Source organism: Pristis pectinata, chromosome 4 (genome assembly GCF_009764475.1).
Source record: "Pristis pectinata isolate sPriPec2 chromosome 4, sPriPec2.1.pri, whole genome shotgun sequence".
Lineage (NCBI taxonomy): Eukaryota > Metazoa > Chordata > Chondrichthyes > Rhinopristiformes > Pristidae > Pristis > Pristis pectinata.
The window spans coordinates 16239422-16259531 of NC_067408.1; the positions used below are offsets into that span (position 1 = coordinate 16239422).

At 41.6% G+C, this 20110-nt stretch overlaps 1 protein-coding gene across 1 annotated transcript in view; it reads right to left on the bottom strand.

The window, feature by feature from the left end:
• Window positions 1-20110, bottom strand: part of LOC127569476 (vascular endothelial growth factor C-like) — a 59441-nt gene that overhangs the window by 4283 nt on the left and 35048 nt on the right. Inside the window, exons 2-6 of the mRNA XM_052014172.1 lie at window positions 14806-15016; window positions 13235-13425; window positions 12797-12948; window positions 6517-6629; window positions 1958-2291 (exon numbers count right to left, since the gene is read on the bottom strand). Coding sequence (XP_051870132.1) covers window positions 1958-2291; window positions 6517-6629; window positions 12797-12948; window positions 13235-13425; window positions 14806-15016 — 1001 coding nt within the window. The remainder of the gene's footprint in view (window positions 1-1957; window positions 2292-6516; window positions 6630-12796; window positions 12949-13234; window positions 13426-14805; window positions 15017-20110) is intronic.

A 20110-nucleotide genomic window follows, 5' to 3' on the forward strand; every position in this document is an offset into this window, starting at 1 on the left:
AATTATCTATTTTGTAATAAAGGTTCTTGCATTAGAGTGCAGCCCTTCAATGTAAATGAAGAATGGATACCTTTAATATGCAGGTCTTTTGTCAGAAGCATAACGTTATTACAGCACCAGTGACCCAGGTTCAATTCCAGCTGCTGTCTGTAAGGAGTTTATAAATTCTCCCCGTGTCTGCATGGGTTTCCTTCCACATTCCAAAGACGTATGGGTTAGGAAGTTGTGGGTATGCTATGTTGGTGCCGGAAGTGTGGCGACACTTACGGGCTGCCCCCAGAACACCATGCAAAAGATGCATTTCACTGTGTGTTTCGATGTACAAGTGACTAATAAAGATATCTTATCATTTTGTGGGATTTTTGCCTCCAAATTAGAACACAACACATCCACGAGCACAAAAACCTAGGGGATGCTATATAACCATGCGTGTTATCATTTGGATGAGAAGTTAATCCATGGTACTGTTTTGAAGAACAGCAGGGTATCCCCAGTGTTCTGGCCATTGCTCACTATTACATTCTCATCTCCAGAAAGCACATGACACTTTGGTTCTCTAGCTGTTCCTATTTGATCTCATATCCAATGGCTTTGCACTACTTCAAGATTCATTCCCACCACAGGAATCCCCCAATCTAATGCCCTTCCATAAATATTTTTTTTGTCTTTGAATTTACAGTGGCATGCAAAAGTTTGGGAACCCCTAGTCAAAATTTCTGTTACTGTGAAAAGCTAATTGAGTAAAAGATGACCTGATTTCTAAATGGCATAAAGTTAAAGATGACACTTTTTTTTATTATTTTAAGGTTACTTTATTTCCATCTTTTACAGTTTCAAAATAACAGAAAAGGAAAAGGGCCCAAAAGTTTGGACACCTTGCATGGTTAGTACTTAGTAACACCCCCTTTGGCAAGTATCACAGCTTGTAAACACTTTCTGTAGCCAGCTAAGAGTATTTCAATTCTTGTTTGGGGTATTTTCACCCATTCTTCCTTGCAAAAGGCACCCGTTTTTCTCCAAACATACCTTTGCTCATTGCGGCCAAAAAGTTCTATTTTAACTTCATTAGTCCACGGGACTTGTTTCCAAAATGCATCAGGCTTGTTCAGGTGTTCCTTTGCAAACTTCTGATGCTGAATTAAGTGGTGAGGATGCAGGAAAGTTTGGAGGAAAAAGGTGTAGAATTTCACGAAAAGAACACCTCTCCAACTGTTAAGCATGGGGGTGGATTGATCATGCTTTGGGCTTGTGTTGCAGCCAATGGCACGGGGAACATTTCACTGGTAGAGCGAAGAATGAATTCAATTAAATACCAGCAATTTCTGGAAGAAAGCTGAAGGTGAAAAGAGGATGGCTTCTACAACAGGATAACGATCCTAAACACACCTCAAAATCCACAATGGAATACCTCAAGAGGCACAAGCTGAAGGTTTTGCCATGGCCCTCAGTCCCCTGACCTAAACATCATCGAAAATCTGTGCATAGACCTCAAAAGAGCAGTGCATGCAAGACGGCCCAAGAATCTTACAGAACTAGAAGCCTTTTGCAAGGAAGAATGGGTGAAAATACCCCAAAGAATTGAAATACTCTTAGCTGGCTACAGAAAAATTGTTTCCAAGCTGTGATACTTGCCAAAGGGGGTGTTACTAAGTACTGACCATGCAGGGTGCCCAAACTTTTGCTTCAGGCCCTTTTCCTTTTTTGTTATTTTGAAACTGTAAAAGATGGAAATTAAAAAGTACTCCTGCTTAAAATATTAAAGAAATGTGTCATCTTTAAACTTTATGCCTTTTGGAAATCAGGTCATCTTTTACTCACTTAGCTATTCACAGTAACAGAAATTTTGACCAGGGGTGCCCAAACTTCTGCATGCCACTAATATGTTAATTGATATCTTTAAAACAAAAAGCACTACAGGTATTAGCTATGAAGAAGTGATTAGCTAATCTTTAGTCACCTGCATGTCTGTGGATCAAACTTCTTCCCTTTGCGAAAGCATGAAGCTACTGACTCCGTGCATTCACAGGTGCATTTATTGATGTTCAAGGGTTGATGTTTTGGGCAGTTCTTCCTGCACACACACTCACAGGCATCTGCATCCCATTCCTTCTGTGGTTCACACAGACCATGGTGCTGCATGTTACTGCAAACACATCTGCAGCTGCTCTCATCAAATTCCTTGTTGGGGCCACAGCTCGACATGGAAAGCCTGTTCGTGCAAATACAGCTGCACGAATCTTCATCAAACACCATGTAGGGCCCACAAAAGTCATCCATTTCACCCTTATCATCTGTCAAGTATGAAGAAGAGACGTCAGCAACATTCAATAATTTTATGTCCAGCACTTCAGATAACCTGTTTCATTTTTGTTTCTCTCTCCCCCTCCCCATCAGTCCAGTTAAGAACCAATGATTGGTTGTTCCCAGCTTTCTGCAAGCACCTTCCTTTATTTGACAGGCCAATGTGCAGGAACAACCGACAGAGGACTAATCCTTTAGTTATTTCCTCTCTCTGTCCTGTGATTCCGCTTGGTTGGATGTGTAAGTTTTGTCTCCTGAACCTGCATTTCATACCTCCATTAGACAGTACATCTTACATACTTTTACATAAGCTGAATAAGTAGCTAAAAAGATTTTACTACTACTTTTTCTATTTTTTTATAATTCTGCATCAGATTGACAGATCACCCTTGGTGTGTCTACATACAGTGCTGTGTTACAATATGCTATTCACATATTCTTACTTTTCATTTAACTGCAATGTTCTGATAATTGCAGTCATTTATTTTGACTACAGCATAAATTCCAAGGATACCCGAGTATATTACTTTATATCTTACTGCAGCACAATAAATATTATAATTAATAATGGCATATAAATGTCAAGTTTCTTTCCAATGAGTCTTCCAGTTTTACAAAATCTGCTGAAGCAATAGCCCATTAATACTACACCAAGCCATTTCCTGCATTAATGTTTCAGGAATCTGTTTACACTCTAGAACACAAGCAAATAGGATCAGGAGTAGGCCACCTGGCCCCTCAATCCTACCCCACCATTCAATAGGATCAGACCTCAGCGCCTCTTCTGTGTCATAGTCCTGAATTCTGGTTGATAGTGATTCATAGATTCCTACAGTCATACAGCACAGACACAGGCCCTCTGGCCCAACTCGTCCATGCCAAGATGCCCATCTAAGCTAGTCCCATTTGCCTGCATTTGGGCTGTATCTCTCTAAACCTTTCCTAACCATGTACTTGTCCAAGTGTCTTTTAAATTTTGTTATTGTACCTGCCTCAACCACTTCTTCTGGCAAAATTTTTGTAGCAAATTGAACGAGCTCCTGTATTTCCACATTATATCCCTCTGTCCTGCTGTCTTCCACCCACAGCTTCATCCATACCCTTTTGAGACCTCTTTGCATCCTGAATCCCACTTAGTTTTGTGTCTTCAGTGGACCTGGAGACTCTCTGTGGCTCCCTCAGCCCCACTGTCAACCAGTTTATTCCCACTCTTTGCTTTGTCCATTGACCAATTCTGAACCCACGCCAGTAAATTACCCCAACTCCACTTAACATAGAACAGTACAGCACATATGGGACCTTTGGCACATGATGTAGTGCCGACCTATATAAACCGGATCCACATCCTATCTATCCCCCTCGCAACTTCACCTCCCATAACCCTCTATTTTTCTTTCCTCCATCTGCCCAAGAGTCTCTTAAATGACCCTATTGTATCGGCCCCCCACCCAGCAATGCATTCCAGGCACCCACCACTATTTGTGTAAAAAAAACCTTCCTCTGACATCCCCCCTGAACTTTCCTCCATGCACCTTAAAACAGATGACCTCTAGTATTGGCCATTACCACCCTGGAAAAAGATGCTGGCTGTCTATTCTGTCTTACGTCTCTCATAATCTTATATACCTCTATCAAGTCTCCTCTCATCCTTCATCTCTCCAAGGAGAGAAGCCCTAACTTGCTCAGCCTCTCCCCATGAGAGGTGTTCTCCAATCCAGGCAGCATTCTTGTAAATCTCCTCTGTGCCCTCGCCAAAGCTTCCACATCCTTCATATAGTGTGGTGACCAAAACTGAACACAATACTCCAGATGTAGTCTAACCAGGGTCTTAAAGAGCTGCAACATTACCTCTCTGCTCTTGAACTCAATCCCCCGACTAATGAAGGCCAGCACAGCATATGCCTTCTTAACCATCCTATCAACTTGTGCAGCAACTTTGAGGGATCTACGTACTAGAACTCCAAGATCTCACTGTTCCTCCACACTGCTAAGAATCCTGTTATTAACCATGTACTCTGCCTTCAAGTTAGATCTTCCAAAGTGCATCACTTCACACTTCTCCTGATTGAACTCCATCTCCCACTTCTACACCCACTCTGCATGCTGTCAATATCCCATGGGGCTATGACAACCTTCTGCATTACTACACCACCGACCTTTGTGTCATCTGCAAACTTACCAACCCACCCTTCCACTTCTTCATCCAAGTCATTTATAAAAAAAAAATCACAAAGAGCAGGGGGGTCCCAGAATGGATCTGTGGAACACCACTATTCACTGACCTCCAGGTCGAATACTCCCCCTTCAACAACCACAGAGGGTGGCCTTCTGTGGGCAAGCCAATTCCAAATCCACTCAGCCTATTTTCCCATGGATCCCATACCTCATGACCTTCTGGATGAGTCTACCATGGGGAACATTGTCAAATGCCTTACTAAAATCTATATATAACCACATCCATTGCTCTACCTTTATCAATTTGTCTTGTCATTTCCTTGAAAAACTATTAGGTTAATGAGGCACGACCTGCCCTTCACAAAGCCATGTTGACTATCCCTTATAAGACTATGCATCTCCAAATGCTCAAATCTTGTCCCTAAGTATCCTCTCCAATAGCTTGCCCACTACTGACGCAAGACCAACTGGTCTATAATTCCCAGGATTATCCCTTCTGCCTTCCTTGAACAATGGAACAACATTTGCCATCGTCCATTCCTCCGGTACCACTCCTGCGGCCAGGAAGGACTCAAAGATCACTGTTAATGCTCCAGCAATCTCCTCCCTCACTTCTCATAGTATCCTGCGGTATATTGTATCTGACCCCGGGGACTTATCTATCCTAATGCTTTTTAGTAGCTCAAACACTGCTTCTTTCTTAACCTTGACATGCTCCAAAATATTTGCCTGTTCTATGCTAACCTCCCTTTTAAGTCCCTCTCCTTTGTGAACACGGAGGTAGGGAAGGTTCTGAATGAATACTTCATTCGCCTCCAGACACATTATTCCCCCCTTATCCTTGAGTGGTCCTACCCACACCCCAGTCATCCTCTTGTTCCTTACATGTGTAGAACGCCTTAGGGTTTTCCTTAACCCTACTTGCCAAGACCTTCTGAAGCTCCCTTCTAGCTCTCCTAAGTTCCTTTTTAAGCTCCTTTCTGGCTACCTTAAACTTTCAAGAGCCCTGACTGATTTTTGCTTCCTAAACCTTAAATATGCTTCCTTCCTCTTGACTAAACCTTCCACATCTCTTGTTAACCAAGGTTCCTTCACCCTACCATCCTTTCCTTGTCTCAGTAGGACAAACCCATCTAGAATCCCATGCAAGTGGTCCCTAAACAGTCTCCACATTTCTGCAGTGCATTTACCAGAGAACATCTGTTCCCAATTTACACTCCTAAGTTCCTGCCAAATACCATCATAATTTGTTCTCCCTCAATTAAATACTTTCCCATAATGTCTGCTCCTATCCTTGTCCATGGCTATGCTAAAGGTTAAGGAGATGTGGTCACTATCCCCAGAATGCTCACCCACTGAAAGGTCTTTCACCTGACCAGGTTCATTGCCTAGTAACAGATCCAGCATGGCCTCTCCTCTAGTCGGCCTACCTACATACTGTATCAGGAATCCTTCCTGTACACATCTAACAAATTCTGCCCCATCTAAACCTTTTGTACAAAGGAGATGCCAATCAATATTGGGAAAGTTGACGTCACCCATGACAACAACCCAGTTATTTTTGCACCTTTCCAAAATCTGCCTACTTATCTGCTCCTCGGTGTCCCAATGGCTATTTGGGGGCCAATAGAATACTCCCAATGAAGTGATCGCTCCCTTCCTCTTTTTGACTTCCATCCACACTGATGCAATAGACAATCCCTTTAGTCTGTCCTCCCTTCCTACAGTTGTGATACTATCCCTAATTAACAATGCCACCTCCCCACCCCTTCCACCTCCCTATCTCTTTTGAAACATCCAAACCCTTCTGTACAGGTCATACCTGCCCCAGAAGATATCCCAATGATCCACAAAATCTGAACCCCTGACCCTGCACCAACTCTTTAGCCACTCATTTATCTGCCTTATCCTCCTATTCTTTCCCTCCCTGGTGTGTGGCACAGGCAACAACTCCGGAGATTACTACCCTTGAGGCCCTGTTTTATGATTAAAGATGAATCTTTACCCAAAATACATGGTTGAATAAAAACAATTGATAACCTGGTTCTGAATTGCTGGCAACTAAACTGAAGACCTCGTGTGTGGTGACACATCTGCAGTAATGGGGATCCCATGTGAGACCGTGTGGACATGTTTCATTCTCCGTAACGCATCTATGAGGGAGAAACATTTGGAAGTTATCTGCAAGGTACATCAAGTGTCTGACTTCATTTTCACTTTCTACAGCAAGAGATATTAAGAAAGGAGAATTTACATTCTTGCCATTGGGAGGAGTGCTGTTCCCCAGACAATGGTAGAAATACTGCACCCATCTCAGCAGCCTCTTCTTAGTGTCCAGAAGTTGGCTGAGGAACATTGACTGGCTATTCACTGCCAGCTGAATTGTTGGCAAGTCTTGCCATTTGAAAGAAGGCAGTTGCTTTGCAATGTGTGTCATTGGATAGCAGGCAGAATCAGCAGTCCTGTTTAAACTTTTTTTTAAAAACCCCTGTGATACTGAAACTGATTCCTGAACCTCACCACCATGCTAAACAAGGTCAGTCAATCCATTATGGTTTACAGTGCCACATAAGGCAGGTGCTTACTCTTGGCATCTTGGGAAAAACATCACTAGATAATTTGTTTAATTTTCCATTCATATTTTACTGTTTACCCTTGTACACAAGGCGGGAAAGTGAAGAGATCAGAAAGGCTGTAAATCTGGTGGTCAATTGCATCGCTTCAGTTTCCAGTCAGTCAGGTCAAGATGGACTTCTTGAGTGGAAACAATGGGCACATAAGAAATAGAAGCTGGAATAAACCACTTAGCCACTCACACCTGCTCTTCTATTCAGTATTTTTCTGTACCCATACCATATCCCTTAACATCCAAAAATCCAATTCATCTCCGTCTTGAATCTACTCAGTGACTGAGTCTCAGTCCTCTTGGGTAGAGAATTCCAAAGATTCACTACCCATTTGCTGAAGAAATTTCTTCTCACCTCATTCCTTTTTTTTTCTAGACCTGTCAAGTCCCCCAAGAATATCACGCTGGATGAAAGATGCAGGTCTCAGCTGATGAGAATGTCTTGAGCCAGTTCCTGTCACTGTGATCAATTAGACCTTTTATTTCAGCAAGTTGGTTCTAAGGCACTGTTAAGATATGGTTCATTGCCTGGAATGTATCTAAAGGTCAGATTTCTTGCTATCACAGTGGGGAAAAAAGAACAGCTTGTTCAATTAGTCAGAAAGAGCATTGCCTTTAGCTGAAATGGATGAAATCAGACATTCAAGCATCCACTGTTACTAAATGACCTTCACAATGTCTAAACTGCTTCTAATAATCCACATCCATTCAATGAAGAAGCCTATAAAACTCAGCATGAGCAACTTCTAGAAACCGAGTCAAAAATCTATTAGGCTAACATAGCAATCAATATCTGTCCATGGGGAGTAAATAAATGCATTCTTTGTTAATGACCCTCTGTCAAATTATGAACAAGACTGGCCTTTCAGGGAGAGGAAGTTGAAAGAATATGGGTAAATTTTGAAGTTTGCACTCCAGGATAAGGACTTCAGCTATTGAGTCTGTATGCACAAGTTACCATTTCACTTCCGAAATATGTGGACATCTTTTACGGTATTGCATCAGATGCCATTTCAGTACCGTTGTTAGCAAGTGCATAGTTAACATCCACTATAAGTAGGCAGGGTAAACAGACTTATTTCAGTCAGTACACAATGTTTATGTGATACCAACAGCACCTAGCAGCATGAATGATCCCAAACCAGTGCAATTTAAAAGGGATCTTCAATTGCTTTCAAGTTACTTTTTAATTAACATCTTCAGGCTGTTGTCACAATTATACAAGGGTTTGGTGCTTTCCAGAGTTCTTTCAAACTTGTCTGAAAAGGTATCTTCTGATATCAACTTGAATGAGTCCACTCTAGTATTAAGGTAACATATCCTTGTTCTAGATATTCCCACCAGAGGAAATAGTTTTGGTCTGTTTAACCTTTCAATCATATTTAACAATCCAGTTGGGTCATTTCTTAAATCTTCAGCATTCAAAAGGATATAATTTGCTTATGCAACTTACTCTTCACTGTCGTAAAGCCCTAATGGAGAAATGGGGATACTTTTATATAGAATAAAATAATTTTATGAGGCAATCCACACAAAATTAAGAGGTTTTGATTAACAAAATTGGGAAAAATCTCTACTTTCCCAATAAAATAACTTTTAAAATTATGAATAAATTTATCACACATGGTAAGTTATGAATAAATTTAAGAAAGTAAGATTGATAGAAGTGTTTAACAGGAAAGTCAACAGATGTTTGAAAAGAAAATTTAATAAAATTTATGGTGACTAAAACTGTGTGGATAGCTCCTTTTTAAAGTGTAAAGCCACTGTCTTTGATGTAAAATTCTAAGATTGAAAAACCAGGGCATGCTTTGTTAAATGATTGAAATTGTGAAAGTCCATTCACAATAATGGATCTATAGAGAAGAATGTTACTGTTTTCTCAGGTTTGGTTTTACTTCACCACTGTTTCCTTTCAGGGATGCAGTCCAATTAAAATAACTTGGAGAATCTGCTAATTGAGCAAAGAAACCTTTAGCAGCGGAACCCATTTTTAAGAAGTTGGCTCTCAGCTGGTTCCTAAACATTCCGACCTATTTACAGCTGATATAATATTCTCAGAGGAAGAGAGCTGCAGGTCTCTTTCTATCAAGGAAAATCAAACTATGCAATTAGTAAGGAAATACAACAATCTCAAGAAGTGCAAATACAGAGTTAGTGATTTACTGTGACCTGTACTGAGACTGGGCTTGTATAGAGGATTGGAATTTCACAGAAAAGGGCTGTTCTCTCAAACTCAATGCCCAACAGAAATCAGGCACATCTAAAATCATGTGCATGTATTAACCATTGAGGTCCCACTTTATTTTTGCAGCTTCTCATTTTGGCACACTTGTCTACGATGATGAGAGAAGTCCTGGCAACAATTCAGGCAATACTTTCTCAAAGATGCAAAGCAGCCTTTAATAATGAAACCACTCTAAGTCTGAGACTTCCATGGGCAAATGTTTGTAGCTGTCCTTCTGACCAATGCTGGAAGGGGAAAATCAGGTCTAGGAGAGGCCAGACATAGAAAGCAGTCTTCCTTATTCTTGACTCTCACTTCAAGGACTGGCCTCATCTGTCCTGGGATGTCATCCCCAACACTCTTCTCTATCCCCTGATCTCCACCCCAACACCACCACCGCCCCACTCCCCCAACCCGCACACCAATACTCTTCCATGAGGCCATTCTGAGTCTCCTATGTGCAACCTTACTCTTTTCAGACAGGAGATTGATGGGCTCCCATTCTGATGAGGCCAAGTTAGAGTCTCCTGGGCCTCACTACGCAAAGGCAGAGTCTTGTCATCCCCTACTGACTCCTTCTTTGAAAATAATCACTGACTTGAACAAAAATACACTGGGTTTAATGACAATCCTATAGCTTTGTGGTCAATTTTCATTCCAGGTTTAATTAGCAGACTAGAAACCGAGATGCCTGGAATAACATTCCAAAGACACTATTTCAAATCCCACCATGGCAACTGTGCAATTTAAATTTAGTTACTAATCTGGAATTCAAAATAAAAAACAATTGGATTTACTAATGAGGATGGTAAAACTCAGATTGTCTTAAAAATCCAACTGTATCACCAATGTCCTTGAGGGGAGGGAACTCAGTTGACCTTACCTGGTCTGGCCTATATGTGACTACATCCACAGTGATGTGGTTGACTCAAATGCCGTGAAATGGTCTAGCACACCACTCAGCTATAGCCGAGCTGCTACATTAAAGCAAACTGGACAGACCACATGGCATCAACTTAAGTCACATAATCAGACCTGACAAAGTCAGCTGCGGGTCTGTCGAATTTGCAGTGTCCTCCTCACAAGCATCCGGGTACTGGGTCCCACAGACGAGTCAAGCAACAGTCTGACGTACATGTAGTCATTGAATCACACCTTCCATCCTCCTCCATCAATCACAATCCTTGGCTACATTCTGCCACAAGAGCAAGACAGAATATCCAAGGAGGCAGCAGCGTGGTGTACAGGTGGGAGACACCAGGCCCGGGAACCCTCAATATTGACTCTAGATCCCATGAAGTCTCATGGTATCAGGTCAAGCATCAGCTCGGAAACCTCCTCCCAATTACCATCTACTGTCCTCCCTCAACTGATGCAAGAAGCCCTGAAAGCAGCAAGGGTACTCTGGATGGGGGACTTCAATGTCCTTCACTAAGAGCCCCATTAAATGGGCTGGCCTTGTCACGAAGGATATAATAACCAGATCACTGATGGTACTAACATGAGGAATAGTTCCATTTGACCTTGTCCTCACCAACTGAGCTGTGGCAGACATTAAAGCATTGGTAGAAGTGATTATTGTCCTTGTGGAGAGAAGTCCTGTCCGCACACTAAGGACATCTCCTATTGTGTTGCACAGCACTGCAATAGTGCTAAATAGGGTGATCTGACAGCTCAATACTGGGCAGTCTTGGGATGCTGTGGACCATCGACAGCACTAGAGGAAAATTACATCACTAGAATCAACAGCCAGCACATCCTTCACTCCATTCTCACACTGAAGCCAGATCATCAACCATGGATCAATGAGCAGTGCAGAAAAGCTTGCTGGCAGCAGTAGCAGGCACACCAACAGTTGGTAATGCCAGCCTGGTGAACCTGTAACACTGGACTATGTGCATGGCAAAAACAACGTGCAAGAGCTAAGCTTCCCATAATCAACAGATCAGATCAACATACTACAGACTTACTACATACTGTCATGAATGTAGTAAGTCTGTAGTATTTTGATCTGATCTGTTATTAAACAGATCACAATTAAACAGATAATGGTAGGAGGAAAATCTCAAATGGTGGTGAGACATGACATCTGGGTGCCAAAGGCAAGGCTGAAGCATTCACAGCCACATCCACCCAGAGGTCCCAAACTGATGATCCATCTCAGCTCCCTCCCAAGATCCCCAAAATCACAGAAGCCAGTCTTCAGCCAATTTGATTTGTTTTGTGTGATTTCCTAAACCTAGACAATGGACTGAGGAGTGGCAAGTACCATTTGTGTCACAAGTGCCAGGCAATTACCATATCCAACAACAGAAAGTCGAACCACCTACCTTTGACATTCAATAGCATTACCATTGCTGAGCCACTCACCATCAATATCCTGGATGTCAACTTTGATCCAAAACTCGACTGGACCAGCCACATAAATACTGTGACTACAAGAACAGGTCAGAGGCCAGGTATCCTGTAGTGAGTGACCCACCCCTGACATCCCAAAGCCTTTCCACCATCTACAAAGCACAAGTCAGGAGCAAGATAACATACTCTTGCCTGGATAAGTGCAGCTGCAACAAGTCTCAAGAGGTTTGACTCCCCATCCAGACCACTTGACAGTGATGCCGTCACCATCCTGAACATTCAATCCCTCCACCACCGGTGCAGTGGTTGCAGTGCATATCATCCACAAAAGGCACTGCAGTCACTCACCTAGGCTACTCCATCAGCACATCCTAAATGCAGGACCTCCATGGTGAAAAAGGACAATGGTGGCAGGTGAATGGGAACATGACTATGATCAGGACACATGACTAATGAGCAAGTCTGTGGGTTGTCCTTGATCTCCTCCCTCTCCCAAAGCTTCATCGCGTTATTCTGGTACAGGAGCCCGCTGTTTGCTGCAGTGTCTACTGTCACAGGGCACTTCAAACAAATGACTGAGAAGACAAAACTTTCTCTTCCTACATATTCACCCCCTCCATCCTCAATCCACTGACTTCTTTCACATTCAGACACTGACGTCTTTGAAGACCGTGACATGACGTGAGATACATTCTTCCTATGTAGGCTACCATTACCGCTGTTGGTATTGTTACAAGCTGCAGGATGCTCCAAACCAAGAATAACCCTATTACAAATTAGAAATAAAATTGCTGATAGAACGTGGAACATAGAACAGTACATGTACAGGAACAGGCCCTTCAACCCGAAATGTCTGAACTGAACACAATGCCAAATTTAAACCAATCCCTTCTGCCTGTCTATGATCTATATCCCTCCATTCCCAGCACATTGGTATGTCTATCCAAAAGCCTCTTAAATGCCACTATCATATCTGCTTCCACCACTACTCCTGGCAACCTGCTCCAGGCACCCACCACTCTGTGTAAAAAGGCATGCTCCTCCTATCTCCTTGAAACGCTCCCACTCTCACCTGAGCCCTGGCTAGATAAGACCACACGAATCCTTACCTGGTTGGGACAACTTGAAAAGAGCGTCTGATAATGGAGTGGGAATGTCCAAAGATATCTCGCTTGGGCTGGCAACTGCAGGCAGTGTGATTGATAAAGCTGATCACCACTGGCTTGGAAAGTCCGACTTGTGGTATTGTTATCTCCATCAACTAAAGTAGTTAAAAAAAAACATAAAACCATTGGTTTTTTGATGGTTTTGAACGTAAATTTTTAATTTGGGCTTCAGTGGGAAACGAATGCCATCGAGCACTTTGAAATTAAATTAAAATTGCCCAATTCATCATCATACTCTCAAATTAGCCATTTTAAATTTTCTTTTCACTTTTTTTTGGGTGAAAACTCCCCACTTCTTTGTTCTTTATAGAATATGAATAAATCTTTCCAACAGGCAAGTCAAGCTACAAAAGATCTCAAAGTCAAATAAGAGTTACTTACTGTCTTACTCACGAAGGATGTGCTGACGTTTACACACTCTAGTCCTTCACTGTTGCAGCAGCCTCCACATCTGTGGACAGACACACAGGGAGGTTTGTAGAACTTGTTTGTTGCAGTCCCAAGCTCTTTCCCCAAATCCAAGCACACTTCTCTAGGCTTACACTGAGTCTTTTCCCATTCAAGTTCAATATCTGTCAAATGATTTGGTTGAGTTATTAGTTGATTTTGAAACATGCATTTAAAGGATACTTACAACAGCAGATAACTTGTACTGAGTAAGATCTATTGCGCAGTTGGGGATTAGTGGGGAAACTGATTGGTGAGAGTTTAATAAAACACCCTGGCAACTTGAATGTTGGTTGGGTTTTCAAGTATTATTACAAAATTCCTAATCTTGTAAGCTAGTCTCACAACAAGTTTGTTCTGCTTTACCAGGATATTTTGTATAATTATTTCCTATATTGCAATAGTAACATTTCAAATGTACTCATTAGCTGGAAAGACCTTTGAAGCACCTGGGGTCCTTTTTTGATGTAATTTTGCTGTAGTTTGAAACAATTCCAGTGCACAATTATATGCTCTATAATTTAACACATTTAGTGTTTAACAGAATGTCAACTTTACATATTTCATTTCAAACAGGATGTGCTCAAAATTCCACCTTCCTGCAAATTAAATTTATTTCTAATTTTATGTCATACTAGATACCATTCCCAAACTCAAAGAATGCAGAAGTGCTCCATAGGCAGCTGTTAGCTGGTCCTTATTTTCATTCATAGACAGTAGTGTAGGAACAGGCCCTTCAGCCCATGTCTGTGCCAAGCACGATGCCAAATTAAACTAAATCTCTGCTTCCTGCACATGATCCACATCCCTCCATTCCCTGCATATTCATGTATCTATTTAATAGCCTCTTAAGTGCCACTATGGTATCTGCTTCATCTATTCATCTACAGGATAACTCAACATGTCTCAGCCACTAATCTTAGAGAATGTGGCTTGTGATTATGCTCCCCTTATCAGAATAGCTTGCAATATAGCCTGCTGTGTGGGGAACTGTGGGAGATGGAAGGACATAAGCCTGGGTAATAGTTTTCAATTTCAATGCAGAGGAGCACCAGAGATGATGCTATATTACCCACCTATTATCAGTTCCAGGCTTTCAGATGACTTGTTAAACAAAGGGCACTTATCCTCTCAAGTGAGAGTTAAAAATCCTAGGACGCTATTTTAAAGAAGGAATTCTCCCTGGTACTTTGGCTGTTTGTGGGATTGTGATATGAGCAAAATCAGCTGTTATATTTTCCTATATCATGACTTCACTGCAAATTTCCTTCAAGTGCAAAGCTCATCTGGGATGTCCTGAGGTGGGGATAAGTACTTTGTAGATCAAAAGCGAAAAAGGGAGGATCTGAAATAAAATCAGAAAATGCTAAAAGGTCATTAACCAGAAATGTTGACTATGTTTCTCTCTCCACAGATGCTGCCTGACCTAAGTTTTTCCAGCATTTTCTGTTCTTATTTCTTAACTTACTGGACCTCATAACAAACAAAGCCTCATTGTTCCTCACTTTTTAAATCTTCTTCTTTCCATAATATTGTAAATGCTGCTGCCTCCTTCCACTCCTCTTCTTCAATCTCTCTGCGTGCATGCTTTATCATGGGGGATTTCCTCTGCAGGCACTCATGGATCTTCCTGTACTCCGGGTAGAAGATGTCCATTAACTCTGTGACGCTAGATGCAGACCTCAGCTGGTCCTCCAGTTCACTTGTTGCCTGGCTCTGGAACAAGGAGAACACAGTGAATCTAACACTGATGGAGGCAAGGAGGGAGCTTTCCATTGCACTCAAGGAGCAAATACATAGCCCTGGGATCAAACTGCAATTGTTACCTTACCCATTCCTATTTGGTATTGGTTTATTATTGTCACTTGTACTGAGGTACAGTGAAAAGCTTGTCTTACAAACCGATCGTATAGGTCACTTCATTACACAGTGCAGTTACATTGAGTTAGTACAAAGTGCATTGATGTAGTACAGGTAAAAACAGTAACAGTACAGAGTAAAGTGTCACAGCTACAGAGAAAGTACAATGCAATAAAAGGTGCAAGGTCACAAGGTAGATCGTGAGACCTGGAAGCAGCTCACTTTAGATAAAGGTCCTTAGTTCTGGACATTTAACATTGAAGAAGCAAGGCAAAGATCAGGCAAATCTAGAACCATTGATGAAGTAAGAACAAAAGCAGGGTGATTGCACAAGATTGTGTCGTACAAACTTCAATAATAATAAAAAAAACTGCAAATGGTGGAAAGCTGAAACAAAAGCCGAAATAGATGGAATTACTTGGCTGGTCAGACTGTTCTAATGAAAGGTCATCCAGTTGAAACATTAACAGATGTACCGTTGAAAGTGTCCTGACTGGTTGCATCATGGTCTGATAGGGTAATTCGAAATGTGCAGGAACACAAGAAGCTGTAGAGAGTAATGGACTCAGCCCCATACATCATGGGCACATCCCTCCCCACTATCAAAAGTACCTACACGAGGTGCTGCCTCAAGAAGGCAACACTTATCAAAGATCCCTACCATCCAGGCCATGCCATCTTCTCACAGCTACCATCAGGCAAGAGGTCCAGAAACCTGAAGTCCCACACCACTAGGTTAAAGAATAGCTACTTCTCTTCAACCATTCAGTTCTTGAACCAACCTGCACAACCCTAATCACTACCTCAGTGCAGCAACAATATGACCACTGCACAAGTGGACTTTGTATTTTTTTGTTCCAAATGTGTTCTTTCTTGTATAATATTGTATAATTTATGTTGTTAATTTATGCTTTACTTGTGAATGTTGTGTATCTGATGCTATGTACCTGTGATGCTGCTGCAAATAAGCTTTTCTTTGCATTTGTGCATACATGTACTTGTGCACGTGACAATAAACTCGACTTTGACCTTGAACTGTTTCACCCTCCAGGGTGCTGCCTGACCCACTGAGTATTTCCAGCATTTTCTGTCTTTATTTCAATTTTTTTTTAAAACAGCCTTGAGTTTCAGAGAGCTGTGAGGCAGAGTCTGTGAGTATACTTAAGATATCTTTATTAGTCACATGTACATTGAAACACACAGTGAAATGCATCTTTGCACAGAATGTGCTGGGGGCAGCCCGCATGTGTCGCCATGCTTCCGGCGCCAACATAGCGCCAACTTCCTAACTTGCACGTCCTTGGAATGTGGGAGGAAACCAGAGCACCCAGAGGAAACCCATGCGGACACAGGGAGAACGTACAAACTCCTTACAGACAGTGGCCGAAATTGAACCCGGGGCACTGGCGCTGTAATGGCATTGCGGATGGATTTTCAAATAGTAGATATATCAAAGGATAGTGGGAAAGGGCAGGAAAGTGGACGAGGAATGTTGGATCAGGCAGGGTCCTGATGAATGGTGGAGAAGGTTTGAGGAGCTGAATGGCCTACCTAGTTTCCTCCTTTTTATGGTCTTGTGCAAGGGTTAGGTTTGTACCAGCAGCACTGAGCAATTGAGTAACCAAAAATATCACAGATGTTTAAAAGCTGAGACAAACACAAAGGACATTGGCAGCACTGGTCAGGCACCACCTTTGGAGTAAAATGATTTAAATATGGACGGTTCTTCATCTTAGTGACGAGCAGCATTTAAAAGGGAACTAAAAAAGGATGGAAGGTAAAAACAGCAAAGTGGAGAGCACAAGATGGTTAAATGGTAAATGACAACAGGAGGTACAAACAAATAACCAAAAATATAAATGTCATAGCTTTAGTGATAGGGTTTGGGGAGGGGGGGAGGGGGGGGTTGGTGTGGGAGGTGTTGCAGTTAAGTGAGGGGGTGGGGAAGTGGAAAGGAAAGCCAGAAATATGTTCCAGGAAACTAGGAAGAGTTAAAGCAGGTCAACAAGTGTGCAAGCTCCATCAGCAACACCATGGCAGAATGATGATCGTCCACCCAGATTACTAACCTATTCCTTCCCCTCACTCTTGGAACTCCTGTCAGACATTGACAGGACTTCCAGCCAATGAGAAAACAGCAGCTATGGTTCGTTCCTTAAGTTAGCATGATTAATATTAAAGCCATAGGGCTGCGATGTGACTTAATGAGGCTACACAGAGATATAGGTATGCAAGCATCAACGAAGATTTTGCCCACTGGCACTTTAAATATTTCCCCAATTAGTCTCTGAGGTAGCCTTTTAAATAATAGCTTCTGGCAATATATGCAAGAAATGACCTCTTAACCCCAACTATAATGCTGCATAAACAGCAGTACGAGTTCTCCATCTAGATATGGAAATATGGTAACAGGTTTCTAAATAATTCTGGATTTTAGTCCAATAACTGTACAGTACCCCTGGATATTTATGAATTGCATATGTTCATATAAAATTTTAATTTACAAACTTAAAAGGTGTGCACAGTGGTTTGTGCTGTATCAGTCATTCAAGTTCAGAATCCATTAAAAGCCAATCAGTCGACATTAAACATAACCTCCTGTCAGCCAGCCCAAGAACAGCAGACTGACATCATCCTGATGGTCAATTATCTGTAATGAATGGGGCCAAGAGCCGACAGGCTGGAATGAATAGTAAAAGATTACAAAAAAAGGGGACTTGCCAGAAAAGTTTTCACTGATGATGTCTCTTTTTATGGCTCTCTAGTCACACATTTCAAGTAACTAATAAGAGAGGGACATGGGGAAAAGAGCTAGGGCATGGAACAAGTTGGATGATAGAAATATAGAACAGTTATGCATAAAAAAAAAGTGGCCAGTCAGCCCACTGAATCTGTGCAGACTTCCAGTCAAATAATCCAGTCAGTCCCATTCCCTTTACCTGGATTGCTGCAACTTATTTTCTATCAGGCAGCTATCCAATTCCATTTTGAAAGCCCTGTCTGACACTTTCCCCACTACCTTTGCAGAAAGTGAGGTCTAGATTTTAGCCTGCACAGAACTCCGCATCCTGTACATTTCCCATCACATTAAACCAGCTTCCCTAGCCCTTGAAGCATCGACGGATCAGTACACTCCTCTCTATTTACCCTATCGGAACACTTCATGATCTTGTACCCCTCCATCAAGTCTCCTCTCAACCTTCTTTGTTCATAGGGCTTGCTTCAAAAAGTCGACAGACACTAGTCAGGTCTCTGTGCTGTGAGATTCTAAGCATGATCATTTTTGGGAGAAATATACTTTGATTCCAGAGAACAATAATTCCATTTTTCAACACTCCATGACAATGCAGCCCTGTGGGTAATGCAATAATATTACTGGGTGACTAACTGTTCCCTTTTCGGAGGAGGGCTATGACTGTGTGTGTGACAGACCCCATGAAAGGAAAGTCCTACTACTATATAAATGACTATCCTATAAAGTGTAGTTCCATTATGATGTTTTCACAATAGTGGTGCGTCTGGGGTGCATCTTATACTCACTACTGTCTGGCGACTTAGTTGCAAGAACTAAGTAAATTGTCCTGACATCTGTAGTGATGTGAACCTTTAATGATATACAGCTTTTTAAGTTCCAATTGCTGAAAACAACCCAACAGCATGTAAATAACATGGAGTCTATCAGCTAAGTAGTAACAGGGCTTAAGTATTCAAGGGAGATTCTTAGTGCATGACTGACTTTCACCAGACAGCTAAACCTCATCCCTCAGTGGCTATGCAAACCTACAATGATACCATGTTTTAATATGTATCTTACCAACTCCTTATTGCATGATAGTGTGTTCTTCAAAAGGGAACTGATTGAAACCAGAATGTGTGATCATATTACTGAGTAATAACCAATACTAGAGTGCTACAGTCCTATTATAGTTGAGCTAACCGATAGTGGAAAGTTATAGCATAGTGTGAGACTAACTCTTCCCAGACTATTGCAGTTTTTTTTAAATGTTAAGCTAACAAACCCCATGGTACCTTATGCTGTTTAGGTTTCTTTTATTATTTGTCACTGAAAAAATATGGCATCACCACTGAAGTGTTTCAAGAAGTTCAAAATGGTTGTTCACTGCCTTTTTCCTCATAGGCAATTAAATACTGCCCTTCTTACCAAGACCAACTTCTCAACTCATTAAATTAAAGAAAGGTTCACTCTAATGCAGATGTTGGTAGCATTGCCTCGAGTCAAAAGGATGCATATTCAATACCCACTTCAGACTTGAGCACGCGACACTGGTAGGTACTCAAGGACAGAGAGAATGCTGGACTCGGAGATGCCATTTTATGCATACACTGACCTCAACCTTCAGCTAGTGTTAGAAAAATTCCCCAGATGATCTGGTGATTTACTTTCTTGCAGCTGCTTGCAAATCTGTTCCCACGTTTCCTGCATGCCAACACTGACTAAATCTCAAGAGTAATTCACTGTGGATAATGTGCTTTGATGTATGCAGAGAAAGTTGGTAAATAAATGCAAATGATTTTTCTACAAAACCCATCCTTACTGCCTGAGCATAGTTGACCTTGGGAAAAATGCAGTCAAAGCAAATTCAGTTTTAATGAAATATTTACTTGGCTGCAGAAGAAATGCCCTGTCAACATCATGCAGAATCTACTTTTTTTCTTTTAATTTTTTTTGAATGTGTCAGTTGCTGTGACATCATCCTTTACATGGACTGTTCCTCAGACTTCAGCAGGGAGCAGGATGACCAGACATCTGAACAACTAGGAGATCATAATGGCATAATATCAATCAGTTTCTTGGCTCTGATCACCAGAACTGCCAAAGGAAAGAGCATCAGTGCCAAACTGCATAAGGGATTAGCTTCAAACTCCATGCAGATGCCATTTTTGAGCCAGTGATTGTACAGTACCTTCTATTTAATTAAATAACATTAA